The sequence below is a fragment of the Ictidomys tridecemlineatus genome, chromosome 4 (genome assembly GCF_052094955.1).
Source record: "Ictidomys tridecemlineatus isolate mIctTri1 chromosome 4, mIctTri1.hap1, whole genome shotgun sequence".
Lineage (NCBI taxonomy): Eukaryota > Metazoa > Chordata > Mammalia > Rodentia > Sciuridae > Ictidomys > Ictidomys tridecemlineatus.
In genome coordinates, this window is record NC_135480.1 from 112,379,246 (window position 1) to 112,404,763 (window position 25,518).

The window sequence follows — 25,518 nt, forward strand, 5'->3', positions numbered from 1 at the left end:
TCTTTCTTATAATCTATCTTTTAAATCCTGTCAAATCCTATAAATTGTGTTAAAACTTGAGCTTCTTCTCTTTGATTAAAAAACTAAACAGCAGTTCATAGTGCAGACCACTTCATACTGTCAAGTGGAGTGCCTTTACAATGTACATGCTCTAATTCTCACCAATATCCTATGGCAAAGTCTTATTGTAATCCCCATTTTACAGAAAAGAAACTGCCTCTGTGATGACATTTTTACCCAAGGGCAAACAGGAAATGGTGATGAATTAAGATCCTGACTCAAACAATCCAAGCACAGAGTCAATGCTTTAAACTTAGGGCAATGTAGTGCTTCCCCGGCTTATGCACTGGCGATGAAGAGCAGCAGAACTGCTGGGCATTTTTTTGTGGACAGATTTTGATGTAAGCAATCTGTGTGTAAATGAAATGTTAAATATAAGTATCTTTATAAGAGCTTGAGTTCTATTTCAGATATTGTTCTATGAATGATAACCTTAGGTTTCTGCCTTAGGTTTCTACTCTATAAACTAGCAGTAGAATAATAAAATTAGGGGTTAAATATTTCCTGTCACCTACTTTAAATGAAATATAGTTAGAGATTACTGGAATAATTAACATAATTACTTACAGAAAGATAAAAAACAGAGCTTTAATTATTTTTCTTTAAAAATGCTTCTCTTACGTATGCTCCAAATTAGCATGCTAACTTACCCAGGTACCCAAAATATTGGCTATGGGAGAAAATTCTACAAGCACAGGATTTTATTTCCATATTATTAGGCTCTCCTAGCATACATTAAATTTTTTTTTCAAAATAAGCTGCCATTTACAAAAAAGGATCACATTCACTAGATTTCTACATCCACTTGATAATAGATTCATACCTGCTAATATTCTCCCAAATAAGTAGGAAAATTTTGAAAACATACAGAATAAAAGATTTTTCCCTGGATAATGTGAAAACCCCTATGGACATAATACTTCATGGGAAATGTCTGCATTGCTTCTTTTTATTGGGGAGGGGTGTACCAGGGATTGAACTCAGGGGCAATCAACCACTGAGCCATATCCCCAGCCCTATTTTGTATTTTATTTAGAGACGGGGTCTCACTGAGTTGCTTAGCACTTCACTAAATTGCTGAGGCTGGCTTTGAACTCAAGATTCTCCTGTTTTGGCCTCCCGAGCTACTGGGATTACAGGCATGCACCAGTGCACCCCATTCTCTGCTTTGCTCCTTTACATTTCATATTCCTTAACTAAAAGAACTCAACGATTACAAAACAATCACATCAAACTTAATAAACAAAATTGCATGATAACTACTTAAAATTTTAAGCAAGATAAATGATTTAATAGCCATTCCCACCCACAATCATTTAACAAATGAGCCAAATGCACATGAAAAAAATGACCCCAGTCAAAATAGAACATCAGAAACCTCCAAGAGAATATTTGACTAAAAATTATTCCCATGCGTACCAAATAATACAGTTTTGATTTTTTATACAACCACATGACAACTGAATAAGAGGAAATGTTTAAATAAAAACTAGTAATCCTTTTAAGTAGAATTGTGGCTTACAGAAGTAGGAATAAGTATAACAAAAATTGGCCTTTAATTTTTTTTGACAGTCATGGTTTTGTTGTTCTTTTCTCTTCATTCATTCATTCATTCATTCATTCATTCATTCATTCACTATCTCACTTACCAACTGTCTTCTTACTAAGTCACTTCTGTCTGTTAGGCATCAAGTAGGTTTTGCCAGAACAGATGAAAAAGAACTGTTTTTTTTTTTTTTTTTTTTTTGTGACGAGGTGGCTTCCAGGTTAAGAACACAAAAAGGGACTGGGGATGTGGCTCAAGCGATAGCGCGCTCGCCTGGCATGCGTGCGGCCCGGGTTTGATCCTCAGCACCACATACAAACAAAAATGTTGTGTCTGCCGAAAACTAAAAAATAAATATTAAAAAATTCTCTCTCTCTCTCTCTCTCTCTCTCTCTTTAAAAAAAAAAATAAATTATTTTTTTAAAAAAAGAACACAAAAGGTAGTATAATATAGAATAAGCATCATGATTCTTGGTTAACAAATTATGACTACCTAGAGGATTAACTTTGGGGTGATTTGGGGCTTGTTTCTTTCTACTGTGCTCTGACTATAATATTCTTGCATATATGCAATAGTTTAAAAAGGTCTCTTGCTGAAAGGAATGAATAACTTCAAACCGAAACAGATATATACATATGTGCAGGCAAACAGAGTTTCCTCTTCTTTGGTTTTAAAATATCTTTTTTACCAAACCTAACTTTACCTATTTTATCCAAAGTTCTATTTTTTTTATTAGCAATCTAATTTCAAACTTTTAAGGAAATCCTGTTTTAAATATGTGCAGCAAATAAAACAAGTCCTATGAATAAAAATCAATAATACTTAAAACTTTGTTCCACTGGAATGGATTCTGTTGTAATTAGGGACTATGCAAACACTGTAGTTAAATCTTTCATTTGTTGAGAAGAAATGAGATATTAGCATCTGTCCTCATTTATCATTCTTATTAAGAGTGGAAACATACATAAAATTTCTAAGGTCCAACTCAAATTTGCTGAATTAATCTCTGAAAGTTAGTGAGCATGGCAGAATAACTTGGAAAATGTGGGCTCATATTAATGATCTCACCTAGGCAAGGTTGCACAACAGCAAACGATACCAAAAAAAATCAATGTAACAAAAAACCATTTTGATTCTATAATTAAGAATGCCCCATGCAGAAGGCAAATTAATCTAATCTACACATAAAAATACTCTGTGGGCAAAATTTTTTTAGAAATTTGGTTCTATAGGTAACTGTGATATAAAATCTTTAATCAGTTAGATTATAAACATTGTGACAAGTGAAACTCTGTGAGATCATTCTGAGTGAACACTGGCACCAGGTACCACAAATTAAAGAATAAAAAGAAAACTGCCTTGTCAGGTTTGTAGGTGATTTCTTAAAACATCTTTCATTTTATTTTATTTATTTTTTTGGTACTGGGGATTGAACTCAGGAACACTCAACCACTGAGCCACATCCCCAGCCACATCCCAGCCTATTTTAGTTAGAGACAGGGTCTCACTGAGTTGCTTAGTGCTTCACCCTTGTTGAGGCTGGCTTTGAACTCTATATTCTTCTGTCTCGGCCTCCTGAACTGCTGGGATTACAGGCATGTGCCACCACACTCAGCTTCTTAAAATATTTTTTATAGAAGAAACAGGTCAGGGTTGTCTCTTGCTCGAACTGGGAGGTGCTCAAAACTTTAGAAAGTGTAACAAGGTAATCTCACTATAATCATTCACTAGGAACACAATTCAGAGAATGAGTCACTTTAGAAAAATCATTATTCTGAATGTGCTTTCTTTTCGGAAAAATCTGATGAAAAGTCTATCTTGTTTAGGGTAAAGACATCACAAGTCATTTGGAGCTTAACAATAAGGACACATTTTGAGAAATGCAAAGTTAGGTGGTTTCCTTTTTTTTTTTTTTGCCAACAATAGAGTATACCTAATATACAGATCTGGATGGGACAGCTTACTACACACCTTGGCTATATAATATAGCCTAGCACTCCTTGGCTATAAAGCTGTCCAGCATATTAGCACACTGAATACCATACACAATTGTAGCACAAGGGTGAATACTTATGTGTCTACACACAAAAAAGGTTAAAATATGGTATAAAATGTGCACCTACTAGAGGACACTTACATGCATGGAGCTTACAATACTAGAAATTGCTCTGGGTGAGTCAGTGAGTGAGTGGGGTGAATGTGAAGGCTACAAGCACTAGAGTACACTACTGAAGACTATATATACTGTACCTGAGATTTATAAAAATAAATTTTCTTTACTAATAAATTAACCTTAGATTAAAGTAACTTTTTACTCTATAAACTTTAAAATTTTTTTAACTTTCTCAATTGTACAGTAACACTTAGCTAAAAACACAATACACTGCACAACTGTATAAAATATTTCTCTTTATATCCTTATTTTTCTATCTAAAATTTTTTACTTTCACATATTTTTCAGTTTTTAAACTTTCTTGTTAAAAATAAAGACATAAACACATACAGTAGCCTAGGCTAGGCCTCCAAAGGGTCAGGATTATCAACATAACTATCTTCCACTTCCCCATCTTGTCCCACTAGAAGGTGTTCTAGAACAACATCACTCATGGAGTCATCATCCCCTATGATATTGAGGCCTTCTGGAATCCCTCTGGAAGGACCTTCTTGGAGCTCTTCTTGAGCAGGCATCATTTTTTTCAGAAATATGTTCATGTTATTTCCTTGGATTTTTCCCCCATTATAGTTTTGCTCATAAGTAGATAATGCATGTGACACTCCTCTTTGTTAATAAAAACTTTTATTGGGGTCCATGGATTCAATCTTTATAAGGAGTCAGCAAATACTTCTTCTAAATCCTTCATTGTGAATTTTCTTGGGTGCTCTGCAATTTCCTTCTCTCTTGCCTCTTCTACAGCTGTGCATATCTGATCCAGTTCCAACAACTCCTCATTGATTGTCAATTCCTTAGGAACCACCTCTAGGAGCTCCTCAACATCATCCTCATTCATACCTAAAGAAAGGTGTTTCCTATCTCAACCACAGCCTTGTTGATTTTTGCAACTCCTCATCCTTGTCAAATTCTTTGAAGTCAGAATTAACTTTTTGAGTGTCTTCTTCCAGGTGCCATTTTTACACTCCTTACTGACATCACCTCAACCCCAAATAAGGTCATACAGTCATAGAAGCTATAATCTTTCCAGAACAGTATCAGTGTCTTCCTCGGTTGCAGCAATAACCTGGCCCAAAGTCTTCCTCAGGTAGTAGACCTTGAAAGCTGCTATAACACCTTGATCCACTGGTTGGATCAAAGAGGTGGCATTTAGAGCAAAAATCATCACTTTGATATTAGGATGAAGGTCAGCAATAACAGAGAATTGCTGGAGCACTACCAACAATAAGTAACAATTTGAAAGGTATGTGATTCTCCATACAGCACTTCCCGAGGCCATCTGGACTATGCATGACATATTTTTGCTCCTGAAGCATGCTGGAGTGTGTGCTTGTTGATATGCTTGAAAGCCCTGGGCATACTGCTGTGACAGATCTGAAAGGCTTCCAATTCATAGCCTGCAACACTACCCCTAAATACAACTGCTGTCCCATTCTTAACAAGCCTTGAAACCTGGCACTGACTTGGCCTTCTCATGGATGAAAGTCCTTCAGGCATGGTTTCCAAAATATTGAAGTTTCTTCTATATTGAAGACTTGATCTGGCAAGTAGTTTTCCTCTATAATCAGCTTATCTAGGATCTCCAAAAATTCTTCAGCTGCTTTAACATCAGCATTCACAGATGTGCCACTTTCATATTATGTAAGACATGATTTGTTCAAAATACCCAGAGGTACCAGTTAGTTCAACATTGTAGTGGGGTCCAACCTTTTCCTTCAACATTGCAAACAAACTGCTGGGGCCATGACTGTCATGGTGCTAAAAGGGATATACTTCTGTGTGCCTGGTCTTCAATCTAGGGCACTAGAAGTTTCTTCATATTTGATCCAGGCCATTCTTGAATTTTTCTTAGTCCCTTTCCCATCACTGAAGCAGATTCCATCAATTTGTTCTTGTTCTTCAAGATGGCAGTTATGGTAGGATGGGATATACCTAACTGGTAAGCAATGTATCACTGACGTTATCAACTTCATAGTCCTTAATCACTCAATCTTTTTCCAGATGAATCAATGTAGCCTCTTACTGTCATTAGCAGTGGCTACTGTACACTTAGGAAACATGATAAACAAAACAACATGAGATTACATCAAGCACAAGAGAAAATGATACAATCAAAAGACAAAGTCAATGTGAGATGAATATGCTGGCATAACACACAACAAGACACACTGTGTTACAGTAAACATTTTTTTAATAAATAGAAGGAGCACACTTTAAAGTGATAATAAAAGTATAGTATAATAAATACATAAACCAGTAACAGTCATTTATTATCATCATTATTATTATGTACATATAATTATAACTGTATGTACTATATTTTTATACAATTGTCAGCACAGTAGGTTTGTTTATATCAGCATCACCAAAACCACATGAGTAACATGTTGTACCAGAAGTTTTGTTTTGTTTTGGTGGTGCAGAGGATTGAACCTAGGCTTTGTGCATGTTAAGAAAGTACCTTACTACTGAGTTAACTTCCCAGCCCTTAAACTTTTGGAAGTCTACACATCACTACTAGGTGATAGGAATTTTAGCTGCATTATAATCTTATGAAACCACTGTTATGTATGTGGTCCATTACTGGTCAAAATGCCTGTATGCAGCACTTGACTATATTTTAAAGTCTAAATTAAAACAACAATTTTGAGAATGATTATATACATTATATGATTATACATTTATATATATAAAATGTATGTAATGATATATTATTCTTCCCAGAGTTTAAAATACTATACATAATACATATTCAATTCCAGTTATTTTTAAATGTTAAAATAGTTTCTATGTGCCAGGCATAGTAGCGCATGCCTATAATCCTGGCAGCTCAGAAGTCTGAGGAAGTAGGATCACAAGTTCAAAGCCAGACTCAGCAAAAGTGAGGTGCTAAACAACTCAGTAAAACCCTATCTCTAAATAAAATACAAAATAGAGCTGGGGATGTGGCTCAGTAGTTGAGTGTCCCTGAGTTTAATCCCTGGTACCCATCCACCCCCAAAAAAGTCTGTGTGTGTGTGTGTGTACGCACGCACGCACGTAAGTATACACAAAATGTGACTATAGGTACAGATTATATACAATATATGTGAAATCTCAAAATGTTAAGATAATTCCTCACATACTTATTAAATCAAAGTTAAATAATTCTGATATGAAAAACCAATTTCTTTCCTAATTAAAATTTTAGTTAATACACTTCAAAGGTTTCTCTTTTCCTGCTAATTTAGACCTCATTTGAATATTATATGAATATTTCATGTGAATTTTTGTTCTTTATTTTTCATCACCCCTGGTGAAATAGGAAATTATTTTAATATGCCAACTAGAATATATCTTACTTCAGTCTTAATAGTTCCTGCCTCTTCACGTTTAACAAAGTTCAATTATATACTAGTGTAAAATTTTTTTCTTTTCTAATAATAGACTTTCTCTATTGGACAGGACATGAGCAGAAAATTTTATCTTCCAAGACTATTTAATTCATTTCTAATTTATTCTAGCTTTTTTCCCCCCTCTTTTAATTGAAAAGGAGAATTAGGGAAAAAAAATCACAAAGATATTCTCTGACTCTAATACTTTAACATTTTATATAATCCCTAAATATTATAGTTTGAAGTTTTGTTAATCTACTGTTTATACATAACATTTTCATTTTTCTATACTATTAAAATTCATAATTTTTAATGACTTCACAAATTGTAGAAAAATTTCCTCCAAGATTGGGTATTCAACATTTTTTGCTTTCATTTATAATGTTATATAATGAACACTTTTTTTTCTGTTTAATTATTACACTAGGATAAATCCCTAAGGAGTAGAATTGCTATAAGAAAGGGAAATTGTAAAATTCATTATGTTTCTTGCTATGAAATGCTACCCAAAAAGTTTGTATTAATTTAGAGCTACTTGAAGCCAATAATTTTTATGCATTGATAAAAGTCACTGCTATCTTTAATGGCCCTAAATACCACAATTAAGAAAAAAAAAGCTCTGCTATTTTAAAAATGTTTATCAATGTAAAATGGTGTTTCAAAATTGCTTAAGAACATTTCTGTGATTACAAATGAGAGTAGACATGCTTCTGTCTTTTGTTTACTTTCTATCACCCTATGATAGCTATATGCTTTTTTTTCTTTTACTTAGGGATGACCAATGCGATTCTGGAACCTGTATATTCAGAAAAATGAGATATTATATCCCATTTGATTCAAATATATGATATGTCAAGATCACTCTACTGTCATATGTAACTAAGTAAAACAAATTTTAAAAAATAAGTAAATAAATAAATAAAATAAAAAGTCTAATGATATTTTCACACATTATGATAACAGCATTTCATCATATCCATAAAACGGTTATTTTTCCTAATTCATGGTGCCTTTCTTCTACATTTGTGTTTTTTCATTACTTGGAAAACATATACATATGTTTGAAGCCCCTTCTTCCCTTATTTTTTTGTTTAAATCTGAGAAATTTTTTTCCTTTTTTAACCTCAAAACAAAATCAATTCACATTGGCAATTCCATACTTTTAAAGTAGTTAACTCTCTTAAAAATTTGGAAGGTTTTTTTTCAGTGACTTAATGTAGAAATTAATTTTTCAGATATATTATTATTTTAATATGTTATTATAAATAACCCTTCTTTATAATACAGTTCTAAAGCCATTCTTCATCATAATGGATTTTTTACCTATAGTAGTAATTATTTCTAAACATTCTCAGCTATTTTTCATTCTTATATTTCATTCTCTTCACAAAACTCCTCCTTCTAGTTTTGAATATTGTAGTAAAGCTCAATGTCTCCCATATTTTCTGATTTTTTCCCCCCACAATTGTTCTCTGATAGTCTCACTGGTTGATTTTCTCATGTGCATTTTGACATTTGCAAAAATAATCATCAGGGTTTTTTGTCTTTTTGTTTTTTAAAGAAGTATATTAAGTTGACATTAATATGTGAATAAGATCTGTTTAAGATAATATTTTGTCTATTCTCTCACAAAACAAGATATAGTTTTGTATTAAATTCTTCTAAGTTCACTAGAATTCTTTAAGAAGTGAATAAGGATTTAATTTGGAATTGATATTACTAAAGGTATTTACCACTGGTTTCCACTAGTGGTCTGTCTCATATTGGTTAAGAATCTCACAAATAATCTATTTCTGGTACTCATCAACAGCACAGGCAAATATTTCCTTAATATGCTGACTAAAAAGGATAATGCAGGAGAATGCTATTTTAAAATATCCAAAGAAAACTCCCTTTTTTTCTCCCCTCCTATTCATTCATCTCCTCCATCCATTCACTCAACTAAAGTCTTAATTCAGAATTTAATTTATAGAGAAAAGAATATAAATCTTTAGGTATCAAAGTTGGAAGGATGGTTTTAGTATTTTATAGTCTCAAAAGTATGCCTGTTTTTTCTACAAAGAAAATCAAGATTTTTTTTTTTTAATTACCAAATGAGCAGGAAAACTGGCTAATAAAGCCATCTGGATAGACACGAGAAAAATGCAAAGTGACAATGTTGCTGTGGCCTTTTTGTGCAAATAACATTCTTCCAAAACAGATCACAAGCCCCACTAATACCAATGTGAATGTTTGAACTTCTCCACTCTTACCCAAAACTGAGAAAAGTCCCTGAGAAAGCTCAGTACTCACTGTTGAACAAAAATAAACACACACCACTTGCCGAATATATTCTGTAACTGGTTGTAAGAAACCAATATGGAGAACTCAGGAACTAATATTATGAGCTTATAGACTTTATTTTTACCTTCAAAGCCAGAATTCAGAAGGTGCTCCCCAAGATCACAACCAAACACCCGCTCTTTCAAAATCCCTCGCTGCTTTAGCTTCTGTTTTGTTGGACGAGACTTCATGAATGTTCGTAAGAAAGTAATGAGCTTGCCGTGTTTTTTAGATACTAAAAAATAATAATAAAGGGAAAATATTTTAGTAGTGGCAAGAAATTAAACTTTCTTTTTTTAAAAATTTTTAATTTGTTCCTTTTAGATATACATGACAGTAGAGTGTACTTTGACAATATTATATATATGTGGAGTATAACATTCTAATTAGGATCCCATTCTTGTGGTCATACATGATGTGGATTAGACAAAGGGGAATAAAGGGAAGGGAAATGGTGATGGGAATAGGAAAGACAGTAGAATGAGTTAGACATAACTTTCCCATGTTCATATATGAATACATCATCAGTGAAACTCCATATGATGTACAATCACAAGATTGAGATCCATTAAGAAATTACATTTTCATAGTGTGAAAAGAAACATACATCTTCATATGCTGACTGCAAAACAATCTATTACGTATACACTTCATAACTTGCAGGAAAATTTCAGCATTTTAGTTCACAGATGTGTTATTAAAAACTTCATAGTTTTGCACTTTTTTCTCACCAGCCTGTGGTCTTATTTGATGGGACTGTGAACAAATTTAAGTGTTACAATCCATGATCTTTCAATCAAGTTTAGTAAATCAGCCATTTTCCTGTGCACACTTAAAGATGTGACAGAATTCCAAGAAGGACCTGAGTTTTACATAATATATATTGCTTTGGAGATCTTCATAATAAGTAAGACTTGAAAGAGTGTAAAGACTGTCAATGTCTACAGTACACTAAATGTATCACCTTAAGTCCTTTGTAGATCAAGAAAAGAAATAAGCAAGTTAATATTTGGAAAAAAATATTTGCAATGATTAATATAATAGAAAAACAATAGTACAAGAATTGAAAGCAAACAATTTTTTGCGAAAAACCACTTTTACTGATAAATGCAGCCTATAGGGAAAATAGATAAGTCAACCCACAGCAAATACCATGAGCTCAGAGATCAATTGCAGGATTAAAGAGTATGCCAGGTGACCTCAATCCTTCTATTCAATTTGCAAATGATTACTGGAGTCTTACGTAAGCCTACTATAGATTGCTGAGTAATCCAAAGATTAAATCTCCTGACTAGATGAAGACTCTGAGGGAACGCTGTGAGCCAACCATAACTTATGGCTTAGAATGGCTACCAGCTCTATAAGTAGAGGTCAGATCAGACATTTGCCATCCATTTCTTTTCTTTTTATCTCATGGGAAACACTATTTGCAGACAGAAGTATCTTTTCTATAGACTCTAGAAGGGTGTACAGAGAGTTTGGATTTTATGCAATAAGAACATACCAAATAGTTAAAACAGTTACTTTAAAAATAACCCAATATATGCATCAGAAGCCCAAAAGTATACTAATTAGTATATTAATTAATTAATTATTAATTATATATGAATAAAGTATAACACATTCACATAGAGGATTACCGATATCCTTTTGCTTCTCATTATGTTTTAAAACAGAATCTATACTGTGATATGGAATAATCTTCAGGATATATTAAGTCCAAAAAGAAAAATACATAAAAGTATATTTAACATATAAAAGGATGAGGAGTACATATACCAAACACACACAATTTTACACACATGTATGTATACACCTAAGAGCTAATTTTTGCAAAAGAAACTAATATAAAGGGTAAAATGTATGGTGGGGAAACAATGGAAGGTGCAGCAAGATTTTGCTGAGTGAGTGTGTGTGTGTTTAGTAGTCTGGCTTTTGAATTATGTCAGTGCTCCTACTACATGTTCAAAAATAAATTAAAAACATTAAAAAAGCAAAATCTAATATTGAAAATATGTACCCGATAATATCAAACCAAACATAGTCAACAGAGATAAAATATCTTAAATACATGTATGTAGTCAATTGACTACATGCTTATGGGATATAGTCTAAAGAGAAAAGAAGCACAGTCATATTTAACTTCATTCAACTATTTTACTGTTGAACGCAATTATAAAACAAAAAAAATACACACACAAAATAAACCAAAAATTATTATTAGAAAAGATGTTCTAATATGTGAGAGAGTGGGGATGCTAAATATTAAATTGAAGATAAAGAGAGAAAGAATAATAAAATCAAAGAAGGTGAACAAAACTCTCTAATATTAACTTGACTTAGAAATGTCAACATGAATTCAAAATGAAAGCTCACACACTTCCTCTGAACTCTATCCATTGACAAAGCTTAGCAACAATGATATATCTGAGACAGATATCTCAGATCTGGGTTTCTAAGTCATTCCTGACTAAAATGAACCCAGACTACTAGGAGAAATGCCTAACTCCACTTCAGCAGCAGGCAAAGCACAAGAGGTGAATGGGAAACCTTATTGTAACAGAAAGCAAGGTGACCATGGTTACTAGTGTACCATGCTAAAGAGTCAAGGCTAGTCAATCGTCCCTCGTCACACTTGGGATGATTCAATCATCATAAAGAATAAATATATTTAATTATAAAACATCAAATAAATAAAAATCCATGAGTTCATAGCAACATTCCCCCAAAGAAAGAAGTCACAATTTTTAGCACAAATACAGCTTAAAACATTGAAAAAAACTGCAGGAGTAGTCTGCCATATTGAACTGGATTTCTCAACAGTAGAAAAAGGTAGATTCTTATTTTATTCACATCAATTAGCAATATTAAATTTTGAATTATCCACTGGAATTAATTATACTTTGACCTTCACAATTCAGGATAATTGGATGGAAACAGATCTCTAATTATGATCATCCAACAAAAACTCTTATGTGTACTAAAATACCATTAGTCAGAGGGCAGCCTGTGTACAACTGGTCTTTCCAGGATATTAGATTGCTTTAACTCTGCTTCTTGGTTTGGTACGTTTGGCCCAAGAACAAAGAAAGTTGGCTATCTTTCCCTGTTAGGGTGATGACTACTCACACTTATTTTTCTGATAGTAACACAGGACCTAATTAATTAAGAGCTGCAAGAAAGCACAAAATTAAGACAGTGGAGGATGTCACTAGGAAAACTTACCTCCATTCGGTACTGAAGGACTCTGGGAAACAGTCCTGATAAATATGAGCCCCTGGATCCTACTCTGTGTGGCCACCTTTCTCCTGTTTACTTCTACCTCCAGCCCCCCACCCTCCCCAAAAAACAATGGTGTGAGAGTTGTGGATAGGATTGGGAGTGAGAGTGGTGGATAGGATCCTTTCTTACTAACCTATATCCCATTCTGAGACAATAAAATTATACATAGTCATGATGGTGATTATCTATAAAGTCTATGGTTGAAGAAAATTAAACCATGTTCTGCATAGTTTTGGAGTTGCTGTTACTGAAGTTATAAACTGACACTCTGTGATAGAGAGACTCTGGCATCTGAAACTAAATAATCATTTATCCTTTAAGACAGTATAATTCATTGCACTGAAAATCTATACTAATAAAATATTCAAATTTAGTTATTGTTAAATTTGAAAATCTAGTAATAATTCTAAATACAAATCTCTCATTAATTTTCTTCATTTTAAATTTTCTTCCATTTCTTGAGCATTAAAATGTCCAAAATGAGGGTTGGGGATATAACTCAGTTGGTAGAGTGCTTGCCTTGCCTGCATAAGGATCTGGGTTCAATCCCCAGCACCACACACACACACACACAAAAAAAAAAATATCCAAAATGAAATTTTGAACAGGGGCACTGCTCCCTCCGACTGCCTTCTTGTTCAATATTACTTGTTACTACTGTTTGAAGAGCAGAAACACAGAATACTCTCAATTCTGTTAGAAAACTTCTACTGAAGAAGCTGAAGTTTGCTTTTAGATGGTTAAGTACTTACAAACCCATTTCTATGTAGAAACAGACATGCAGTATGGGAAGGGAGGCTGTGGGGGTTAAGGTCCATCAAATATGCTGAATTCGAGACTAAAACAATTAACTATGGTATTCCATAGATAAAGAAAATCAATAATAAAGTGCAAAATGACACTCAAGACAAAAGCAAATCATATAATTTTAGATCCAAATTTTCTATTCTAGAAATAAAGTGCAACATGTGCCATGATCTTTTTTCATGTTACTGAGCCATGATAGATTTTATATCTGCAATCTTTTTATAGACCTGAGACAAACCCTACCAGACCAGTTTTTCTGGCAGTTACAGGCTTTAGCAGTATGACACACAACATATTATCTTCAAGGTAAATCTTTATGATACCAATAACCAGTTTATAGGAGATACTAAAAACATACAGCTCTGTAAACCACAGTGAACCTTGACATGGAAGTGAGACACTGGGGTTTTTAATTATATGAGCATAATATTTCTCCAGCAGTCACCAAGTAGTCTTGTATTCTGGTAATACTTTCCCTAGAGTTCTTTAAATTGGTTCTCAGAAATCTTCTAGACTAATGTAGGACAAGTCTGGGCTGGGATTAATTTCTAATTAATTACTAAGGAAGAGAGTTTGTGTCTAGATAATGGCCTCAGCATTAAGTTTATTTGATTATATGCATCAAGTTGTGAGATCTGCAATAAATTCAGAAAGTCAAGCAGACAAAATTAAAGTGTGGTAGTGAGGGCACATAAACCTGTAGAGGTTGTTCTGATTAAACCGAAGATATAAAGTTCGAGTATAATGTTTGTAATGTTTAACTTCAAATAGATTTTCATACATTGTATACAATATCCTCCTTTACTAAATTCTATGAACACAGCATAGAACTTTTGGGGGAAATTTAATAGAAGGGGATATAAATATACACAACCAGGTTACATGATATTTAAGGCTGTCTTATAATCTCCCAAATCTGCATATCTTAAAATATTTTATTCTAAATAAACACAAAAAGATTTGAATTTAAATTTAAAATTTCATAAACTTGCTTTTATTTAAAGTATAATAGTATTTATTCACACTAATTAATATGGAGAAAGGATTTTTCTCTACAACTATCAAATTGAAGGACTAACATTCTAAAATTTCTGTTCTTCAAAAGTCTAAAAAGTGAATTTTAAAGAAAAGGAAAAGATTGCTAACACAAAAGGTACACTGTGCTCTTCTTAGTTTTTTCCTTATTACTATTTAAAAGGCTGTTAGAATGTGTACTTAGCCCCATAGTAACATAAGTCTTCAGAGACCTTTTCTGGACAAATTAACTAGAAAACATGACTAGAAGAAAAAGGCCTGGGGTATAACAGCCCTAGAGATTAAGGAGCATGAGAACTGATAGAAAATTTTGGACCCCAATATAGATACAATTACTTTGAAAAATTACTCAATACTTTGATTATGCAGAAAAGTTCAAGAAAATAATGTGATGATTATCAATGTACCCAATTATCTAGTTTTTAAGAACCTTAACATTTTACCATATTATTTTCCAGATTTATTCCCCTACACATTTATTTTTTTACTTAAAAAGTAAACCATAGTAGATGCAATTTGACACTGTGTACCTCTCCTTTAATCCTATTCTCCCTAAAGAGACTCTTTATCTTCAATTTAGTATTTATCAACCCCATCATGTTTTTAAATTATAACTATATATGTGCATATATAGCCATAAGCAATATGCAATACAGGTTATCATTTTTGTGTTTTTAAAATTTACAGAAATGAAATCATATGATATCACATTTTCTGCAACATTATGTATCTGAGATTTATCAATGGCACTTGTGGCTCAGGATATTCATGTTAACTCCATTTAAGTTTTCCTTTATAAGTATATAATTTATATTTCTGATGTACTACTGTCTCTTAAACCTCCCAGGATTTTGTTATTTCAACCAACATTGCATTGAGCTAATAAGTGCTTCCCTGGGCAATGAATCCTTTGTTAGTTAACATACTTCAAAAATCTTCTCTAAGCTTGTGGCTTATCTTTCATCACACAAATTTAAAAACGTTTTTAGATATGATTTCAATGTTAAAATATTTTCCTTAACCCATAGTCATAAATGTTTCTTTTTTTCTAAAATTCTCCATTTTCATGTTCTTTTTCTTAAGATGGACACAATATCTTTATTTATTTTATTTATTTTTATGTGGTGCTGAGGATTGAACCCAATGCCTCACATGTGCAAGGCAAGTGCTCTACTGCTGAGCTATAACCCCAGACCCCTTTTCATGTTCTTTTTCAAGTGTTTTGTTGTTGTTGTTGTTGTTTATTTGTTTTTTTGCTGACTTAGAACTTTTTTATGTATTAAGTACAGAGATATAATTTTATTACTTTCCCATATGTATAACCAATTATTCTATAACCTTAGATGAATAATCATTTCTCTACTGATATTTTAAAAGTGTTCCTCTTTTATGTGAAAAATGCATACAGTATGAAAGAGATTCATTTTTGAGTTCTCTCTATTCTATCATTTTCTCTGTATCAATACTTTATAACAGTATCTGGAAAGATAAGTCCCTTCACTTATTTATTAAAAAATGTCTTCATATTTTTAGCCCTTATTATTTCATATGAAATTCAGCATCAGTTTATCAAATTATAGGGGGAAAACCTTTTGGAAATGTCACCGAAGCTACACTGAATTATAGATTATGTCGCAGGACAATGGAATTCTTTATAATATTAAGCACATACATGAACATACATCTCTCTCCATTTATTTAAAATTCTTTTAGTTCTTCAATTAATCTAATTTTTTTCTATAAAGGTTTCATATAGTTTTGTTAGTGCTAATCTTGGGAACTTTATGACTTTTTTGCTATTATAAATAAATATTTTCTAAGTTACATTTTCTTTTAACTTACTACTAGTACAGAGAAATTCAATGAACATCAAAGTAAAGAGTATACTCAGAAATCAGGCTTCTAGGCTTCTAATCTTATTACTGCAGCTTCTAGCTGTGCTATTATAGACCAAGTTCTTAAATTGTTAATACTTCATTTCCTCATCTATGAAAAGTTAAAAACAGTAACTACTCAATAGAATTGTGGTCATAATTAAATGAGTTAAAATTGTACAGCACTTAGTGTGAGAAAAACTTTATAAATGTTAGTGGCCATTATTGTTTATTATTTATATTTTACTTAGAACCTTTGATGACCCATGTTATTATAACTTACAATTAGATTTCAGATTCTTTTGGATTAATAAATGTGCAAAGAAAACAGATTTCATTCTTCATTTCCAACCCTTCTGTTTCTTTCTAATTTCACTGGATCTCCAAAAAACGTTTATCTTGTTCCTGACTTTAAAAAGATTGTGTTTATTGCCGAGTGCAGTGGCACATACCTGAAATCCCTGCAGCTCAGGAGGCTGAGACAAGAGGATCTCGAATTCAAAGCCAGCCTCATCAATTTAGCAAGGCCCTAAGAAACTCAGTGAGACCCTGTCTCTAAATAAAGTATAAGAAAAGGCTGGGGATGTGGTTCAGTGTTTAAATAACTCTGTGTTCAATTGCCAGTAAACCCCTGCCCCACTTCCCCAAAACAGATTTTTTTACTACATCTCACCATTAAAATATGTTTGGGGTTTGGGGATAAAAACCTTAAATATACACAAAAATCTATTCATAATTGGTAAGATATATACAAAGCACCAGTGTTGATCTTTATCAAGTAATTTCTTTCCATGTATTATGACAATTTTTTAGCTTATCTTGCTTAATTTTTAAGTCATTCACCCTTATATACACCAGTACTGGGGACTAAATATGGAGGCTTAACTGAGCTACATGCCCAGCCCTTTTAATTTTTTTTTCTTAATTGGTTGTTCAAAACATTACAAAGCTCTTGACATATCATATTTCATACTTTAGATTCAAGTGGGTTATAAACTCCCATTTTTACCCCATATACAGATTGCAGAATCACATCGGTTACATATCCATATTTTTACATAATGCCATATTAGTAACTGTTGTATTCTGCTATCTTTCCTATCCTCTACTATCCCCCCTTCCCGCCCCTCCCATCTTCTCTCTCTATCCCATCTGCTGTAATTTAATTCTCTCCCTTTTTTTTTTTTCCCTTTCCCCTCACAACCTCTTATATGTAATTTTGTGTGTTTCGAGACGGGGCCTCGGGAAGTTGCCAAGGCTATCCTTGAATTTGTAATCCTCCTGCCTCAACTCTACTCAGTTTTTAAGTTTGGAGATGTGGTAAACTTATACCCACTTTTAGAAGTTTTCCTTTTTATACTTTATACTTTACTTTCTTTTATACTTTTCTTTTATACTATACTCAATGAGACTCAGTGAATGCAAGAGGCTTGAGAAGGCTCATGGCAATTTAACAAAAGGCTAGGCCTGATGGTGCCCACCTATAAACCCAGTGATTTAGGAAACGGGGGTAGAAGGATCCCAAGTTTGAGGGGCCAGTCTCAGCAATTTAGTGAGACTCAATTAAATCCCCAGTACTGGAGTGAGAGGAGGAGATGGGGTGGGGGGTGGAGGTTTTTTTTTTTTTTCTTTAAACAAAATCTGCAAGTCCAGGTAAAATTCCCTCTGAAAAATTGTAGTAAATATTAGAAATAAACTGTAAACATTAGAACTGAATTTCTTATAAAGGAATACAAATATAGAAGAACTCTATAGTGTATAAGCATAGACAAAAAAGTCTGAAAAAAATGAGAAAACTGGGATAGGATAGGTTGTTGAGGTTTGAAATATCAGCAAAGAAAAAAAATGACATTTACATCTTAAATAACTAAAACAAACTGTTACTTAATAATTTCAAACTTACTAAAAGGAATATTGGCAAGAGATATAAAAATTATGTTTAGCATGTATTGGTCATATGAGCTGAAAAATAGAGGGAAACTGAAAAATAAAAGTTATCGAACAAGCTTGGTCAGCACTTAAGTTGGAAAACTGCCTATAATTATTATGTAGTCTATACCTTTGAATATATAGATTAGTTTAATATTTTAAAAATATCTTTATTTTATTTACTTATTCATTTTTTTTAATGTGGTGCTGAGAATCGAACCCAGTGCCTCACATGTGTGAGGCTAATGCTCTATCACTGAGCTACAACCCCAGCCCCTAGATTAGTTTAAATTTAACCAACAAAACTTTCACTTGCAAATAAATGGACTCAGAAATTACACTGTGACTGAATAGTAACTCTACAGATCTTTTAAGGAAAAATTTCTAGATATGTTACTCAAATATTAGTTAAAGGAACTGAACCAGAGACACTTTTTCCAGTAACAGAAATGTAGAACTTCTTAGGACTTTTCCTCTTTTATAAAATTAAAGGCTTTGATAAAAATAAACCTTCTAAAACGAATAATATAACAATTTCCTGATACAATTATTCAGCTCTGGACACCTACAGCCTAAATCCCTGCCTACCCTTCTCAAAGTATTCCTTCCTTCCCAAGACTGGACTTTCAGTAATTCTATTGAAATTTTTAAAATACATATTTCATCCAATGACCTAGTATTTGAAAGTTTTTATGACTTTTCAATAAAAAGACAAAATAGGTTGAATGTCCCTTATCCAAAATACTGGGGACCAAAGGTGTTTTAGCATTTAGATTGTTTTAGGTTCTAAAAGATACAAATATATACAGTGAGAGATTAGGGGGATGGGACCCAGGTCTAAACAGTTTAGACCTTATTTAATAATATGAACAATAGAGAAGCTTAACTAGGCAATGTGGATTCTAGATTTCAATGAAAATGTCTTAGAAATCATTAAGTACTCTGAGGAAATATGAAATTTCATATTTCATTAGCCCAGAAAGTTCTAAGTCTGTGGAAAATATATTTGCTTTAGAACAACATTTCAGGAGAATTAAAGAGACATAATTTAATACTTCACACACACATACAAAAATCTGGCTTTCCAAATCATCTTGCTAAAAGCTGATATAAGAATATAAGATAAAAAAATCACGATTAAGGGTTATTGTTTAATGTCTAGTACATTAGGTTTAGAACTTTTTATATTATTTTATATATTTATTTTGCTTCCTAAATGATTAAAATGGTAATAAGGAGTCTTTATATAACTAATTTACATAACATAACTATTTCCAGGACTTGATGCATAACTGAACTATCTTTAATAGTAAAAGACATTCACAGTTGTTAATCATGCAATATGATATACTGTCATTTATTCCTTTGGTTTATTTACTTGAAAGTTCTTAGCCAACAATACAATGATTGATTATAATATTGTTTTTACTAATAAATGCCAGATATATTATAAAGAATAATTTTTTTTCATTTAAAATTTTTGTTTTTATTTTTTAGTTGTTGATAGGCCTTTCTTTCTTTATTTATATGTGGTGCTGAGAATCGAACCCAGTGCCTCACATATGCTAGGCAAGTGCACTACTGCTGAGCCCCAGCCCCAACCCCAAAGATTAATCTAGATTTTAGGAATTCCCTGTAGTACAAGGAAAACAAGGTACATTTTATCTATAAAATTCTGAACTTGTAGCAACTTATATTCTATCAGGTCAATACTCAAAATTCTCACTTTCTCTTTAGGAACCCTGAATTTAGCTTCTAATTTTTAAATCAGGGATACAACTATTGTTCAATTTTGAATTCCATTCTCTCATTTCTCAAGCATATGTCCAAAATATTCTTTAGATAAACTAACACTCCAATTTTAATAGACCATTGAAATTACTGTGGAATAAGAAAGTACAGAACCACTTTTGCTTGATATATCATAAACAATTTTGTAAGTAAGAGGGGAAAAAAACCCCACAATTCTCTAATTGATGCAGGTAACAGCTGCAAGAGGCTGCTGCAGAGAAAATATCTGTGACCAGCCCAGGATTGAGATTCTGGAATGTGGATGACTGTAACCATTTGATAGCTGAACATTCCAACTTTAAAAGGAGGAATCCAGGTATCTGAGAAATGCCACATTCACTGGATGCTAAATTTAAAGTGGCATTGACAGTAATGGCTCTTGATTAAATAATAGGAATACTATTAACAGTTACATAACTCAAACAGGCCTCCATTTACTGATGAGGGAGAAGGGGAGCTATTTCAAAAGACATTACTGACCAGAATGCAAATGAATGACTTAATATTAAGAGGTCTAGAAAGTAAATCTGTAGTAAAATTTTAGAAAAAAAAACTTCCACTTCCATACACAGAAAAGATTAAGAACAATTCACTGAGAAAAAGAGAAGCAGAAAAAAGACATTCAATTTCTTCAAAATATCTAGCACAAATCATGATGAGTATATGCCTAAAATGTTTGAATAAAACGGTATCTGTTCTTCAGGGTTAAGAATGAAATCAAAGCAACATCATGCTGCTGCCCTTCCCAGAGGAGTATACAAACAGTGACCACACAGAACTGGCACCTGCTAGAGCTTTAAAAATTGTGTTCCTTGGGAAAATGGTCATATGGTTAATAAGATAAGACTCTTATTGATCTACATTACTTATTTACTTTTCTACAGGTACGTATTCCTGATACAAATATCAAAGAAGCCTCAAATTTAACATATATGATTTTAGGTTGATATTTATAAATAAGCTTTACTTTTTCCTGCTCAAAATGATACTCACTGATTGTTATTTAAGATTTTGGACTACAAATTAAAATATACATAAAAGAGGTTTTTTCCCTCAATTCTACAAAACAAAGTATGGGTTGTTTTTTGTAACTTGGTGACTTTACCAACTCAGTTATTATATAAAAGACTATGACTAATTTCATTTCTAAAAACAGAACAAAAGGAAGATTTGCATTTTGCCAGAGGCGAGTAGGAGGAAACATGAGGTAGATATAAATTCCTGACGCTAAAAGTATTTTAACACTAGAATGGGATATAATATACAGGTTACAGATTTTTAAATTTGCTAAAAAGGTTTTAAATTGTTTGGTCTCTTATTTTACTAACATGAACCAGTACTATTTGATAAGAAGCTTAAAAAGTAGTACTATTTCAGGAGGACATTTGTTTGCATTTTCTCTTAAAAATTAAAGTATAGCAACCGCATAGAAATTCAGGTACATCTAAGGTAACAGGACTAGCAAAATACTACATTAAGTTCTAGAAATATGAAAATTTACAACCTCAATCTTAATGGTGTGAAAACTCCCTTTCTGGAGATTTTTTTCATTAGATTAAAATGTTATCATATTCACTTTAATGTCACATAATCCTCTGCACTTTATTAAGCTATGAAGTTTGATGTGGAACACTGGCATGATCACAGTGGTTTTTCCTGTTAGCTTTGGGTTTTTGGGGGTTTTTTGGCAGGAAGTGGAGAGCAGAGGTTCTATATTTGTAGAGTACAAGACTGATATGATAATGCAGTTGCTTTAAAGGTAAAAGTCCTACAACCAGGCTCAACCAAATACCTGACCTTTAGCATGGTGAATAGGACACAGACTTTGATGTCAGATATGCCTGGGGGTTAAAATCCAGTCCTTAAGCACTTTCCAGTTGCCAAGATCTTAAGCAAATTACCTATTGAAATCTCAAGTACCTCACTATCCAATGGGAATAACAACTGTCACTCAGGGTTCCTATGATGCTTACATGAAATGATACATACCAAACACTTAATTCTACAAGTGTCAGGAAATAGGAACTATTTTTACCACAGGAATTTCTCTTTTCACTTTTTGTATAAAAACTTGGGAGAATCCCCCTTGATATTGGGTTAACCAGGATCCTGACTCAGCTTTAACTCAGGATTCTGACTCAGCTTTAGATTACATAGCTATCTAATCTAGCTATGTATCCCAAATTGAGACTTGAGCTCACTAGGAAGCATACAGACAGACACAGGATCATTTCTACTTTTTCCTCCTATAATCTCCTCACATGTAAATTTAACATAAGTAATTTTAGATTTCTGCTGTTTTCTATTGAATATAATAGAGTATTACTTACAAAAATAAAATTATGGCTTCAAAACATTATCACATGAGTGATGGGTGCTTTAAAAAAGAAAGCTGGCTATGAAAAATGACTCTAAATACTGAAATTCCCTCACTGATGGTTTTAAAAATAAAAAATACTACTTATCATTTAAACAATAGTACAACAATCTTGAAAAGAAAAACATTCAACTTTGTAAAAGGGCTAATCTGTGACTCAAAGAAGATACTGGTCTCCATGTAATTTTAATGAAATAATATAATAAAAAGCAATTTATCAAGTTCTATAAAAGCACCACATTAATATGAAATCCTATCCTAGGAGAAAAATCTCTCAGTTAATATAAAATCTTTTAAGGATAGAGATGGCTACATTTGCCAATGCCTATGGGGGCAAGCCAGTGGTAGGGGAACCCTATACTTGAATAAAAAAGACACAAGTGTTATTTCCTTATGCTAATTGGAGCAGGTTCTTCACAGAGTTGGCCAAATTCTTTTAAGTAAATCAGCACTGCCTATTTTCTATTCATCAATATTTAAATATTATTAGCCCCCAGAAAAAAAGTTTTAAACATGATACACACACTGGTTGCTTAAGGGAAAAATGTATGTTCTTTTACTCATGAAAACTTTTGTTATATTAACCTCAGGTCTAAGAAATAAGCTGACTGAAAATAGCAAAACAGGCATTTCCTAAAAGTGACCAGGAAAATAATAGCTACATGGTACAATTAAGAAGATCCTATTTCAAGAAGTGATCAACTCTCTACAAACAAGACAAATATTAATCCTCAATTATACAATTTCCAGATAATTAAATAATGAACCACACACCTAGATAACCAAGGTAACATGTGCCCAAATATAATCTAAAAATAGTGTCAGCAAAATATCCCGAATGTTGTCTCAATCAAGTATCTGTATAAGTGATTGAGATCTTCTTACCTCTTGCTGTGGCACAAGTTTAGGACCAAATCTTAAAATTATTCCAAGTGACTGTATTTAGCAGTAGACTCAACAGGACACCACAGGTCTGCATTCCATGCAAAAGCAGAGAGAAGGAATCATAATCACACAGGATCGAACCTCATCCAGTACAGATGGCTCCAAGGCAGGTCATGGGTTGGTTCTAAGGCAGGTCCCCACAGCACTTGCAGGTGCCAGCTTTCTTTTCAGGCCCCCTTTCAGTAGCACTTCTCCTGGCTCTGATCTCGGCCTGTTTTGGAGCCAGCAGCATGAGGACTCTGCCTTCAGGAGCTCACTCCTCCTCTCTCAGCATGTACTGCTCAGCAACACTACAGACCCGCCCCAGTCTAAGCTTCCCTTGTAGAACAGGCTTCACCAGTGTGGCTCCACCCACCCACCTCACACAGGTGAATGTTTCCTGTTCAGAAAACACTCCTATGAAACTGACCTGTAACTATGTCCTTCATCTTTTGCAAAGTGACTTACACTGTTCAGTTGTTTGTATTTGCTAAGTAGGTGTGACACAGTGTATCCGATAAAAATGTGGCATATGAGGTCCCAATAAAATTAAAAGAGAGTGATCAAGTAGGAAGTATTGCTAGTAAAAGGATTAAACTAACAGCAACAAGTAAATAAAGCAACCATTTTTATATCTTTGCTGATATCAAACTGCAATTGTTATTCCACTAACATGTTTTTTTTAAGTATCAATTTACAGTTTCTGTGTGAAAAATTCCGAGGACAATTTCTTGTGTATCCACTAGAGGGAAAAAAGTAATTTTTTTTTTTTTTTGGTACTTAAAATCCAGAATTAAATAAATTTTCCTGAGTGTGAACTCGTCCTTTGTCCACTGTCCAGTTAAGTGTGTGTATCTGAACTCCACCTGGGGGGTACCCAGAGACTTCTTTTACTCTAAAAGAAATATTTCTCAGCAAGAGAGAAAATTCTGGGCAAGTACTATCAAATTAGTATTCAATAAATCTTAATTTGTTAGTTTTTAAAACAGTCTTACCATTTATCTGTATAAATGCAGTATGTTGAAGAGATTCAATAGCTAAACAAAAACACTAACAAATTGTACTAACTCTATTAGAATTAAATAAATAAATGAACTGGAAAACACTGACATATTTTCTGTTCCAAATGACTTTTTACTAATTTCAATGTAAATTTCATCTTCAGATATTATTTGCCTTTAATTAGCAAAATGATGTTGTATCATTATTGTTATAATGTTATGTGCTAGGCAGTTCTAAGTACTTAAAAAGTTCTTCATCAAAACTCTATTAAGTTGATTCAACTATTATCCCATCTTACTGATGAAAAAAACAAGTCAGAGAGGGTAAGCAATCTGCCAAGGCAGCACAATTGGTAACTGGCAGAATTGGGAGACCCAGGCAATACTCATCATACCCAGCCAAAATCTTACCCTGTTGATTGAATTTATTCTTTCCTTCCTCTCTGATCATAGCTCTGAATATAAAATTGTTGATAAATGGTAGGCCACAATAAGGAAAACAATGAATAAATATGATTTTAAAAGACCACAGAGAATTCTATTATGTGGCAGAAACAAAACATGTTAATTTTTCACCAATGGAACAGCTTTGGATTTATTGTTTTTGTTGAATAGAAAACGAAGTATTAAAATTTATTCATGGTAGAAAAGGCAAATCCACTGTTCTTTAATTTCAAGATAAAAATACCACTACTTCCCAACCCACTTCCTTCGGCCAAAACTAAACATAGACAAGAGATGGCAAAGGAAAAAGAAAAGAGAGAAAGAATAGAAAGAGAGATGGAGAAGGCAAATAAAGATAATGTAGAAAAGTCATTTTGGGAATGCTTAATAAAACGCATAAGCCCCTAATATTATCTAAGGTGTAAACATGGATAAGAACAACTAAATTCCACAATAATTTGCTTGGGTATAGGAGAATTATTTAATAATAATTCTTACCTAAAACTTGAAAGACTGTTCTCTATGTCATATAAAAATATACGCTAAGAAACCGAGTGCATGCAAAAATTGACGGAATTGTA

General features: G+C 32.9%; 1 protein-coding gene across 9 annotated transcripts in view; it reads right to left on the reverse strand.

Moving 5' to 3' along the window:
- Positions 1-25,518, reverse strand: part of Arhgap32 (Rho GTPase activating protein 32) — a 297,323-nt gene that overhangs the window by 23,982 nt on the left and 247,823 nt on the right. For 8 of the 9 annotated variants that reach the window (XM_040285546.2, XM_078047321.1, XM_078047322.1 and 5 more), the window contains one exon: positions 9,559-9,708. In XM_040285546.2, coding sequence (XP_040141480.2) covers positions 9,559-9,708 — 150 coding nt within the window. Of the gene's footprint in view, positions 1-9,558; positions 9,709-23,453; positions 23,797-25,518 lie in introns of those variants that run through there. The other variant, XM_021730134.3, reaches the window with a different exon arrangement.